This window comes from Vipera berus (genome assembly GCF_964194415.1).
Source record: "Vipera berus genome assembly, chromosome: 3".
Lineage (NCBI taxonomy): Eukaryota > Metazoa > Chordata > Lepidosauria > Squamata > Viperidae > Vipera > Vipera berus.
In genome coordinates this window covers 80,547,803-80,560,891 of record NC_138204.1, presented here as the reverse complement: position 1 = coordinate 80,560,891, position 13,089 = coordinate 80,547,803, and the positions used below count along the sequence as shown (strand labels likewise).

The 13,089-nt window shown below is 35.8% G+C and overlaps 1 protein-coding gene across 1 annotated transcript in view; it reads left to right on the top strand.

The window, feature by feature from the left end:
• MCOLN2 (mucolipin TRP cation channel 2) overlaps positions 1–12,950 on the top strand; it is a gene marked incomplete at both ends in the record, with an annotated part of 13,691 nt that extends 741 nt beyond the window's left edge. Inside the window, 11 exons of the mRNA XM_081325506.1 lie at positions 322–475; positions 1,099–1,120; positions 2,350–2,446; positions 3,907–4,006; positions 4,614–4,729; positions 6,048–6,197; positions 6,331–6,432; positions 6,546–6,668; positions 9,183–9,389; positions 10,678–10,784; positions 12,914–12,950. Of these exons, the coding sequence (XP_081181632.1) occupies positions 322–475; positions 1,099–1,120; positions 2,350–2,446; positions 3,907–4,006; positions 4,614–4,729; positions 6,048–6,197; positions 6,331–6,432; positions 6,546–6,668; positions 9,183–9,389; positions 10,678–10,784; positions 12,914–12,950 (1,215 nt within the window). The remainder of the gene's footprint in view (positions 1–321; positions 476–1,098; positions 1,121–2,349; positions 2,447–3,906; positions 4,007–4,613; positions 4,730–6,047; positions 6,198–6,330; positions 6,433–6,545; positions 6,669–9,182; positions 9,390–10,677; positions 10,785–12,913) is intronic.
• Positions 12,951–13,089: the final 139 nt, after the last annotated feature.

Genomic DNA, 13,089 nt, shown 5'->3' with positions numbered 1-13,089 from the left:
GTAATGATGAATACCATATGGTGCAATTAATACAATAACTCTCTATTATCAGAGTCTGGAACTTTGTTTTCAAAATAAATGGAATGTTTCAAAGTCCTTCAGGAATAGGGCGGTATAGAAATTTAATTAATTAAATAAATAAAGAAAGAAAGAAAGAAAGAAAGAAAGAAAGAAAGAAAGAAAGAAAGAGAAAGAAAGAAAGAAAGAAAGAAAGAAAGCTAATTTCAAGCTTCCTGTTTAAATATCTGTGTTTTTGGATGTCTTATAATCCTAGTTGAGGCTACCAAAAATAAGAGTATTTCTTCTTTTGTTTGCATTTAGTACCAACAACTGAAGAATATATCACTGGGCACACTTGGTTACAAGCAAGATGAAGATGACATGGCTGGCTTACAGATATGTAAGCAACAATATAAGAAAGGCACAATGCTTTCTTCTAATGATACTTTGCACATAGACAGTACTATCGAAACAGGTACTTTGGAATCAGCATGATACTGTAGCTGTCCATTTGATATTTCTAAGTTTTTCAAAACTTGGGGGCAAAACTTGTAGTTAGTTTCTGATTTCAGATTTGCCCATAATATACACAAATAATCATTTGCCTTGGCTGCCCAAGGGTCCCTTGTCTGTAAATAAAGCAATAGCATTGCTCTCAGGATGCCACAAAGCGAGGTTAACACAACAAGTTATAACATAGTTCATATTTTGACATGATGTACTGTGTCCGTTAGGTCAATGCTATGCTTTGTTTTAGGGAACTATTACACTGTTTGAAATAAAGCATTTTTCTTAGGTTTCTAAGTGAGGCAATGGCCTGGTGGTGATTTCATAATTCCTGGTTTATTTTTGCTTCTCACCAAAGTCTCTAATTAAGAGATGCAGGACACGCTATGTGAAAAAATGTGTGTGGGTAGGCAGCAAGCCAGACATTAACTTCCAAGCTATGGTTAAATTGCTGATCTGAAAGTCTGACTCTGGCTTTTTCATTAAAGCGTGGTTAGTATGATCCGTGCCATTGTTTTTGCAGCTTAACAAACTGGGATGTGAACCACGCTTTTTTGCTAGTAAAGAAATGCCTTTTCCCTCCTTTTATAGTGTGCCTTGCTGAAATACGGAAGTATAAATTAACCCCCAATTCTTGTCTACCTGAATTGAGGAACTAGGGTAATTTGTTTGAGAACTGAACAGGAAATTTAACCACAGTTAAATTCATAGTTCAAGCTTGCTTAAAAGTGAAAATGGGAAATCTTTAGGCAATCGGAGGGCACATTTTTATATTATTCTTTTTCTTCAGTGTGTAGATAGGTTGGTGATATAATGCATCTCACATGTTTTGGATTTGTTTTCTTTTGATCTGTGATTTATCTGTTTGCCAGATCAGCTGCGGACATAGGAGTCTTATTTGTGAGGCATGTGTATTGACTATTTCTGTTTTGAGATCTTTCCTTGTTCCAGAATGGATAACTTTAGTTTCCGGATTTTAATAAAATGGGAGCTTATATTTCTTGTAGCAATCAGACAAAAGAGCAGAAGGTTTATGGGAAGCTCATGAACACTTCGGGTCTTTGAACTGTAAGGGGTTTATCTAGTGTAGCCTATGCCTTTTGAGTGTGCTTACGCTTTGTGGTTCTTTGTGCATTGTGTCAACCTCTACAAGTAGTCCTCATTTAGCAACTGCTCACAGTTAGGATGGTGACAAAAAAGTAACTTTGCAACCCTAGGAAAGCTGAAGTAAGATCATAAGCTCTGTTGCAGTTTCATTAAGCAACATTTTTGCTTAATGACCCAGATGTCAAATCTCAATTGTGGTTGGTAAACAAGGACTACCTGTACAGCCAATGGACTGATTGGAAGAGGGGTTTGGGACGGGTACCCAGATAGCTTATTTGTGTAGAGTTCACATAAGCTGTATGACTCAACTTGTTTATTCATCTATATGCTTCCCTTGGTTTTATTATTTAGATATTGCTTACCGGTTATATTCCAAACTGGATTTAAAGAATATAAAATTATAACTTGAAACTGTGTTTCTTGTATAAAATAGAAGATGGTGATAATAATGATTTTTGCATAATCTGTGCTTGCTTTGAAATCATGTTGTTACACATTGCATCTTTCGATTTCTCAAGCCTATGCCATATATTTGGAGGTATTTAAATATATCTTTTACTTCCTTCTTCCAGAATGCATTCATTTGAAACCTCAGGATCTGTCCACTAAGGAAATAAGTGACTTAAAGAATTCAACATTTTTCAACCTTGAGTTCTATAGGTAACATGCGGTTTTTAAAGCCAGTTTCTGTTTCCTCAGAAAAAGAAAATGTTGTAATGGTTTCTCTTTTTCCAGGCTCATACAGCTTGAAATTTATTTTAAACTAAAAGGCATTGATCTGCAGACTATTCATACTCGTGAACTGCCTGACTGTTACGAATTTGAAAATACTGTGAGCAATTTTTTATTATTTCACCTATAGAAAATATCTTTTACTCTTCAACCACTTTTTATGTTGGCATTTCTTATACATTAGTTTAATGCAGGTTAATGACCGGTCACTTAATTATTATTTGAAGTTCCAATGGATTTACCCGGGAGGTACTTAAAACCTAGATTCAAAGTTCTGACAGTCAGACCAGCCCCCTTTCATGGTCACATGACTGAACTTTGGTCTCTCTACAGTGGGGCTGCATTTGCAGCATCCCACGGTCACATGATTGCATTTTATAACAGTTTTGCTGAAAACAGGCATTTACTTCCAGTTTTTGGCCAAGCTGCACCCATAGCGAACCATTTGTTTGCCTAGCAGCCACTGTAAAAAAAGGTCATAAAATCAGGTCAGTCGCATGACTGATCTTTTTCACAACCATCACCAATTATGACCAAGATGAGCAGACTCCATTACCATCGTAACTTGAGGACTACCTGTATTATGCATTTCTTGTACATTAGCTTATTATACTGTAGTGGGCAATACACTGACCTATGAAGAAACTTTGTTCACCAGTCAAAGGGTTTTTTTGTATGTAATGCATCTGTATGTAATATTTCATAAATATTTTTAATGGGAAAATTAGCAGTGATTGTTGTTCAAGCGATTTCCCATACTAAGATATCCAGTTGCTCAGTAACTCTAGTGCTGTTCTACAATGCACTTACAAAGCTTTGTTCTTTGGTGGATTGAAAAGAAAGTAAGCTGCTGGATGTTTTAGTCTTCAGGGTGCAATTGAGATAAATTAACTGGTTGAGACAAAAGTTAACTGTAAATTGCTATCTTTCAGCGATAATAACAAGATGCATAAACTATATTGTCAAGCTACTTTCTGAAGAATTACTGCTTTTATACCTATGAATAGATGTAGGAGTTTGTAGCTTTTAAAAGAAAACCTATATAGGATGATCTTCCCAACCGTTTCTATACCCCGCACCCTTAGAACGCTTCTGATCTATTCTCACATCCCTTATAAAAGTTCAAAATCATTTCAATGAATTATGCATAGACACTATAATTTTGAAAACTCAAGTTTTCGCAACCCCTGGAATATTGTCTCGCACCCCCGGTTGGGAACCCCTACTCTATACAAAGTTAGTTTAGTGTAGTGGTTAAGGCACCAGGCTACAAGCTGGGAGACTATGTTCTAGTCTTGTCTTAGGCACAAACCAGTGGGTGACCTTGGTTCAGTCACTGTCTCTCAGCCCTAGGATGAATGCAGTGACAAACCAATCTTGAAATCTTGCCAAGAAAATTGTTCCAAAAAATTGGAATTCTCCAGGCAATTAACAGGAGTCAACAACGACTCAAAGGCATACACCCACACAAAAAAGCTGGTCTGTTTGACTTAAAGTACATATCCATTCTAGGGTGTCAATAGATTTTTTTAAAAAACAAAAGCTTTTTTTCCTTGACAGATTACTTTTAACAATATGGCTCACAGTGGTAAAATGAAAATATATTTTGATACTGATGCTGACATTCAAGAATGTAAAGACTGGAATATATCTGGCTCTCGTAAGTATCATGCATACTTGAATAAAAAAACCGGAAGCCTCCTTTTTTTTATGGATAGAGCCATTTTGCCTCGAGACTGTGGCGTTGATGGCTTAAACATTGTCAACAATGGAGAAAATTTGGCTCATATTTCTTGAGCAAATAGATATGCGCTTGCATAACAATAGCTACGTGGAGGAGCAGTGTTTATCTTTTCATGTCATTATTCAGAAATAGAAGCTACCTTGGATTTATTTTTTTAATTCAACAAAGAAAATGCATGTCTAAAATCACCATCAAGATTTCCTTTTATATTAAGATGTAATAAAATACTGAACAAAGAAGCTCCAAACCATAAAAACTAAGCTAAGCTAACATTGTCATTTAATACAGAAAATGTATACGTGGACAATTATTGTGCAAGCATTCTTCCCAAGTACTGTGGATAGAGAATTACGTTTTGAAAGTCTGTAGATCAATGTTTTTTCCCCCCTGTTTCTTCATGCTTCCTTCAGGATGTACTGTACTTAAAGGGAAGTGACTTACTGCAATTAATTTATCACCTCTGAAGCGACTATATCTATACTTTTTAAGTCTTTAATTTATTGATTTTTCTATTTCCCTTTAGTAGTTCAGAAGAACACACAGTATATCTTGGTTTTTGATGGGCTTGTTATAGTGAGCTGTTTCGCTTCCCTGATTCTCTGCACACGATCTATTATTCTTGCTCTAAAATTGCAAAAAGTAAGTATGCCTCATTTCTATGCATGCATTTTATTTTTCCAGAATAACAGAAAGTAAGAATCATTCTTAATATGTTTGTCATATAGTTTGATCAGAAGTCCTATTTAAGACTGAAACTGTAATAGCAGGATATATTTTTGAAGATAGGAAACTCATATTCTAAGTTTTCTTGCAATTAACAGTTGCTGATTATTAGAGCTTCAACTATATTTAAGCATGTTAAATTTTCATTTAAGTCAGTTTAATTAATCATCAGGTGGAATCCCAGACATAGAGGACATAGAACATACTGTATATTATTTAATTTTCAATTGTATAAGAAACAGACACATCAAGATCTTGTACTGCACATTAGACAAATGGACTATTGGGATCCTTAAATTAAAATAATACATTCTGTATGCATCAAAATTCTAAAATTACATATAATACAGCCCTTTATCTAAATGTGCAGTATAATTAAGAATTTCATATGTGAATCTGAAAGGGTAAGTTGTAGGGTTGACATAGAAACATAATTTGCATTTTCTTTTATTCTTGTCTTTTATGCTATTTTCTAACATATAGTCATATTTGTGTTCAGTATTTTATATTCTGATATGGCCTAATGGATAATAAACAGTATTAATAATTAACTAGAAGAATTAAAAAAAATTCATGTTGATATAACATTACCTATTTGGGACTTTAAAATATTGATCTTCTTTTCTCTCCACACTCTGTCATTTTACTCAAATGGATTAAGAAAACTGGAAATTGAACAAATATATTATTTTTTCATGATTTAGTTCATACATAGTGTTATAAAGTGGTTTGATTATTTTGTGTGCTGTGTATGCCACCCCATTAATGGTTGAGGGATACTTATGAACCCTGGCTGGTTCAACAAACTGTAATTAAAATTCTACATTTGGAATGGGCCAAACCGTGTAAGTTGTTGAACACAGAACTGAATGTATGAAATAGCTTAATTTCTTTCAGCCAGAGACTGAATATTTGCAATGCACAACAGGAATAAGCAGAAGTTTAAAAAGAATGAGATCTTAAATGTTAGTCAATAACTCTCTTCTATAGTGTGTGTATACATTAGAAATAGATGAAGTTGTTTCTAAAATATTTCTATCCTATAAGATAGTCATAAGCAATCCTGGGATTGTAGTTCAGCAATAGCAATAGCTGAACTATAGGTTCCTTATCTTAATGCAATTCCTATGATGATCACATGATGACATTACCATAGTAGTGGTGTGATGTTGATTAGTAAATCATTCTTGTTTTGAAGCATTTTTTCTTCTTCTTATGTTACTCTTTAAACCAGAGATTTGTGAATTTTTTCCTCGAGAAGTATAAACGCCATGTATGCAGTACAGATCGTTTAGAGTTCATAAATGGATGGTATGTTCTGGTGATCATCAGTGACATGATGACTATCATTGGCTCAATAATGAAGATGGAAATAAAAGCAAAGGTAATCCTTAAAGCTTTAGCTACTTTTGGCTTGTGAGAGATGAAAGAATCCTAACCTCTGAAACACTGATTGAGATCTGAAGAGGAATCAGCTCTTCCTCTTTCAGTGGCTAACTTTTTTCTTCTTTTTTCAGAATCTTACAAGCTATGATGTTTGCAGCATTTTTCTTGGAACATCCACTCTATTTGTTTGGGTTGGAGTCATTCGATATTTGGGCTACTTCCAAACCTACAATGTAAGCTCAAGTAGCAAAGTGCCAGAAACTGAGTGTTCCCCCCCTACACACACACATACACGCACACACACGCACACACACGGTATCTAATGGACTTTCTCCCAATTTCCTAGGTACTCATTTTAACAATGCGAGCATCTTTACCCAAAGTTCTCAGATTCTGTTGTTGTGCTGGGATGATATACCTTGGATACACTTTCTGTGGCTGGATTGTTCTAGGACCGTATCATGAAAAGGTATGTAAGTGATCTGAAATGTATTCTTTATAAGCAATTAAGAACTATTATAAAAGACTATTGCATACAAACATAAATTTAGAGGCAAATGGGTATGCTCTGTGTCATACATTAGTTGAGTTGTTCATAATTCGAATCATAGTTCTAATTGCTAAAGGATCTTTTATATCTGAAGAAAGAGACTGTGTGGTACTCCAGTCTTCATTGGTGAAGGAATTAAATGCAACTATTGAGTTTGTTTATGGGTGACTTGAAAGCTGATTAATGTATCCATTATGATTTCTCTTGCAGAGGTTTCTTGCTAGAGGGCAGCATTGTATCATGCTAGTTAGCTTAAAAGAGAAATCGCTTCTTCCGTAAAATGATATTAAATAATATTAAAGATCGTGGTTTTCTGTCTTTCTAGTTCAAGGCTCTTGGGGAAAAAAACATTTGAACTTGCCAAAAATTGGCAGGGCAAATGCTAAAATAATCTTGATACCATTTTTGAGAGACTAAAGACTGCCATGCTCCCGGGAAATATATAGTGGTGCTTAAAACTTTGTGAACCCTTGTGAATTTTCTGTGTTTGTTCATAGAGAAGATCTAAAATGTTTTGTTCTCCACACAGGTCCTAAAACTAGATAAACAGGACCCAGTAAACAAATGAATCGAAAATATTATACGGTACTTGTTCATTTTTTTTTATTGAGGAAAGTGATCCAGAGCTACATATTTGTATCTGGCAAAAATAGATGAGCTTTTGCTTTCAGTAATTGATGCCCCTCCCCCTTGACCAGCAATAACTGCAGTTAAACATTTCCAATAATTGTTGATCAATCCTACACATCAGCCTAGAGAATTTTAGCCCATTCCTCCTTGCCGAACAGCTTTACCTCAGGGATGTTGGTGGGCTTCTTCACATGATCTGCTTGCTTCAAGTCCTTTCATGCCACTGCTATAGAATTAAGAGCAAAACTTTAACTTGGTCATTTCCAAACTATTAACTTTCTTCTGCTTTAACCATTCTTTGGTTGTGCCCTTTTGTGTTTTGGGTCATTGTCTTGTTGTATGACTTACTTTCCTTTGACCTTTACAAACAGATACCCTGGATTTTTCTGTAGAATTTGCACAGTTATATTTTGTACGCATAATTTGAATTGTAAGATTCAGAATTCAGAATTCCATCATGATGGCAAGCCACCCACCATGATACTGCCACCACCATGTTTTACGCGTGGGATGTGGTGTTTATCTTTTGCCAACATAACACTCTCATTCATGCTAAAAAAATTATTTTGGTCTCATTCCATTACAAAACACTCTTCGAATAGACTTCTGTCTTATCCATGTGGTATTTTGCAAACCATGGATGGGCAGAAGTGTTCTTTTTGGAAAATCGTGACTTTCTCCTTGCATCCCTGCCATGCGCACTCCTGTTGTTCAATATTCTCACAAACCTTCGCCAATGCAAAATAGGATTTTAGTTCCTTAGAAATTACTTTGGTTTTCTTTGAGATCTCATGGAATACTACATGTCTTGTTCTTGGTGTGATCTTGGTCGGTCAAACACTTCTAGGTTGAAGAATGCTAGTGTTGAATTGCCCTCATTTGTATACAGTCTGCCTGACAGTGGACTGGTGGAGTCCAAATTCTTTCAGTCTGGAAGTCCTTATAAATCCCTTTGAGACATGACACACTTCCACATTCCTGGATTGTGAAGATCAGACTTTGATAGTGAATACCCAGAATTCTGTTCTCTAAATAAAGCAGGACTTTTATCGTCCTAATGATTGAAACACCTGACTCTTATATCTCCTTCAAATTAACTAATAAACCTAGAGGCTCATATACTTTTGCCACACGTAAATATGTAACTTTGGTTCATTTCCTCAATAAATAAAGGAAAAATATAACATTTCGACTGTTTATTGGGTTCTATGTATCTAGCTTTTGGACGTGTGAAAAACAATCACATTTTAGGTCATATTAAGCAGAAATATTGAAAATTCAAAAGGATTCACAAACATCTAAGCACCACCATGGAAAATGCTGCTCTCTTCAGTGCAGGACATTTTGTTTTATTCCCCCGAACCTCAGTCTCCTCCATATATCATATGGAACTTCTATCCACCAAAACATTGACAGTCCTTAATGGTGCTTTTTAGTGAAATCTATTACCTAAATCTATTACCTAAAGAGTATGAGACTTAGCATGGAAAGCAGCTTTTAGAATTATGGTTTGTGTTTAATTTGCTAAAAAAATCATGTGGAATACTATAGCACATTTATACAATTTGGAAAAAGATGCTCTGTCGGATGTAAAACCTGCATTCACTCTTTGAAATCTACATTTTTTTTCTGCAGATGTTTCGTTATCTTTGTTCAATCCAGCTTTAGCAATGTTTTGACTTTTAGTAATGAGTCGTAACCTCTTTATTAGTTTTTTTTAAAAGAAGATTGGTCTAAAATTATCCTGAAATGCCACAATAGCTGTTTCTGATGTTGGTTATGTTCTGTGCTCTCTACTTCTAGTTTGAAGATATGAACACTGTAGCAGAATGTCTCTTTTCTTTAGTCAATGGTGATGACATGTTTGCTACATTTGCTCAGATCCAGCAGAAGAGTACCACAGTCTGGTTATTCAGTCGATTATACTTGTATTCCTTCATTAGCCTCTTCATATATATGGTACTCAGCCTCTTTATTGCCCTCATTACAGATGCCTATGACACCATAAAGGTAAAATATACTGTATTAAGTACTATTTCAGGCTATGGGAATTTTCTTGAAGGTGATCTGGAGCTTACTTAGAGAAACATTCAGACATAAAATGTTATGTGTAAGGTTGAAAATTCATAGAATCTCATTAGATACAGTGCTTTTTAAAGCAGTGGTCCCAGTGGTGGGATTCAGCCAGTTTGCACCGGTTCAGGAGGACTGGTAGCTAAATTTACAGAGAACTGGCTGGCTTCCGGAAGACCAGTCTAGGCCTCGGAGGCCTGGAGAAGGCCTCTGAGTCCTAGAACAGCCCACCGGTAGTGCATGGATACCACTTCTAGAACTGTGTTCTAGGCCTGGGAGGCCTGGAGGAGGCCTCTCAGGCCTAGAACGGCCCACTGGAAGTGCGTGATGCCACTTCCAGAAGTCTGTTCTAGGCATCGAAGGCCCAGGCCTGCATCAAATAAGAGAACCAGTTGTTCAGGTATTTGAATCCCACCACTGAGCAGTCCCCAAATTTCTCGCTTGGGGGAAGAAAGGGGATGGTTCTGTGTGAGCAGCAGACGCGTACGCATGTGTTCCTACCACTCGTGCAAATGGAACTTTGCACACAAGTGAGTATGTCCGCCGCTTGCGCAAGTGGAGCATGTGCACTCTTACCCGCCACTTGCGCAGCCCAGTTCTGAACAGGCCACAGCTGAGGGGTTGGGGACCCTGGTTTTAAAGGTTGTTTTAGTAGTGTATATGTGCCTGTTAATGAAATACTAGAAAGTTAGAAACCATTTCCTTGAGTACACTTATTTTTCAATCTTGAAGTTATTACCATATCTAAAGTAGCTTCTCTGAAGTGGGTAGCTGAGTAAATTACAAGAGGCTGGGAAAAGCAGAAGAAGTTGGTCCTTCCCTATCACAGTCATCCTTATACAGCAGTAAGAAAGTGAACTGTACCATTGTAATACAACTTTCAGGATGAACAATCTAATTCAGAAAGCAAATTGAATGATGCTTATCAAGGAAGTGAAAGAATATTTGTGGTTTCATTAAGTAATAGATGAAGTACTCTAGCAGAATTAGGTAAGAAGGTAAGATGTTCAAGAAAGCACTTTTCTCTCTTTGTGAGCAGCATAAATAACATTAGATTTTAATCTTCCAATATATTTCAGGCTGCAGATCTCTGCTCAAATGATAACTCTTCTCACAAATCATGCCCCCTTCCCACAATAGGTCAAGAAATAGGAAGTCCAGGCAGTGTAGAGTAATGTGAGTAAAACTGTTTCCTAAGAGATTATTCTGTACACTCCTGTTTCAGAAATACCAACAAACTGGGTTCCCAGTTACAGATCTTCATGAATTTCTAAAAGAATCCAACAATGGCCTAGGACAGCGGACATCCATGAACATCTGTTGCTGTACAAGGTTGGTATTTTATTCCCCTGATTCATTATATATTTTTCCTGTATATACTTGGGTTCTCTTGTTATGGACTCTTTTATGAAACATAGCTGGAAACATGAATAGAATTTTTAACACCTTTCCCTTTTTTTGTACTTATCATTGAAAAATGACTTGAAATTTAGGAAATGAAGGAATCATCATTCTTTTTCCTGGGGAAGAACTCTGCTCTTAGGAGCAGTTAAGTTTGCTTCCATTATGGCATAAATGAAATTTTATATCATTGGTTGTATTTTTCACAAATTAATTAATAAATTAAAAACATGAAAAGTTTGTACCCATTCTTTTCTGGGGTGAAGTTTATTATTTATCTTTACTTAATAAGTTTGTTGAGAAGCACCTGAAGCCAGCAAGAAAGAGGTAACAGTTTTTCTATAACTGGGTTTATGTATAATGTTAATAGAGGATTTTAAAAAACAACCCCATGGTTAGCAACCTGGTTCCCATAAAGCTAAATAATACTGGATAGATTTTCAAGATGGATAAAGCATTAATAAACAAAATGCTTTAGCAATGAAAGCCCAGGATCTGAATTATATTCGAAGATGGGGATTGCATTATTAGAGTTTAAATTCTATAAACATCACAATAACATCCCCAAATTTATTAAAATGAAGATACTTTAAGAAAATTGAATTTTCAAGACCCAAGAGTCCCAGTTTCAGAAAAGTGACATTTCAAATACTTTTTACATTCTATGTATGGCAATAAAACCTAGATACTGACTGAGTTTGTATAAACAATTCTACATACAATTATTTCAAACTATTCAGTAAGCAAAACTGCATTTGCACGTTCATTCGTAGACTTGGTCAGTATAACAAGGAGAGCAGTCCCATATAACCTTGAATGAAATTTAGGTATTAGTTGAAGCATAAGTAGTATGAACAATAATTGCATAAAACCTGTACTCCAGCTCCTGATTATATTGTAGAATCTGTCATTGCAACTATTTGCATTATTCCCACTGTAATCTAATAATGACAAGAGAAGAGGCTCAAACTTGTTTTTGTGACCATTAAGAGGATACAAAGAAGAAATATGCTGGCCCACTGAGGAAATCATAATGCTGAAGTCAGCAACTCTTTTATGTTGTTGAAGAGAAAAGCAGGAACTATAGAAACGTAGCCAGGAAAAAGTTTGGCTTGAGAAAATGGGTCACAAGAGATAGTAGGCTGAAATGGATGAGAATGAAGCCATTGGTGGGGACAGTTGAAGAAAAAGCAAAGCAAGGCAAAAATAGGATGATGCAAACTTCAAAGATATCTATAATTAGCAGATATCCTTTGGTATAAAGTGATTGAAACAGAAAACAAAGCAAAATATAAGTTTGTAAATTCTTTACTCTGGGAAAAAGATTTTTATTGTAACAACTTCACAGAAGGAAAACAGCTGTGTCTTTTATAAACTCTCTGAGGACAGGGTATGACCGTGTAGGAAAACGGCTAGCTAATGATGATGAAATAAACAAGATTTCAGACATGCGATGGGTATAATTGCTGAATGTAGGAATATAGATTAAAGCAACTAGGGCAGATGGCTCTTCTGATCCATTCCTCTAAACTCTTCCTCTGTTAACTGCTTCCTGTTCAATAATATTTTATTTTTGCAGTGTATGTAACTTTTAGTACTTGACTTAGCCAAGTATTTTTAGGTCAAAATTGGGCAGATGTGTAGATGTGACCAAAGTCTTAAGTCGTGATTTTGTTAATGGATCCTGATTTTGAATAGATATGACCCACTGTGAAGATAAACAGCTTATGGAATATCTGCTATTTCAATTGAAGGCCTAGGAGAGGCTTATCATTCTCTGCTGTGTTCTCTAAGTAATTTAGATAAAATCACAAAGTTTGGGCTTTTCTTCTCGAATTACTTTTTTAAGGCACAGGATGGCAACCATTGGAAGTATGCAGCTGAGAAGAGGGATAAAGATGGCAAGGAAGGGCACATAAAGGCCAGTTATTATTTTGGAGAGGGATGGCAACCTACAAATTACTAACGCTAACATTTTGATTGGTCCACTCATACCTCCTGCCAACGTTTTTTTATTCCTTTGCTGATCTAAAATAACGAACTATTTCTTCTTTCTACAGGCGGAAAAGCGACGATAACCTTTTACTGATTAATTAAAAATGGTTGGCATGGCCCAAATTATCAACAAACTGCTGGAAGCTGGCCATCTTGACTTTATTGGAAACACTGTGTGTTCAAGTGTTTTCCACAAACTCATGATCTTAATGTAGCTCAAGGAAAAAGAAGCAGCAGGGAG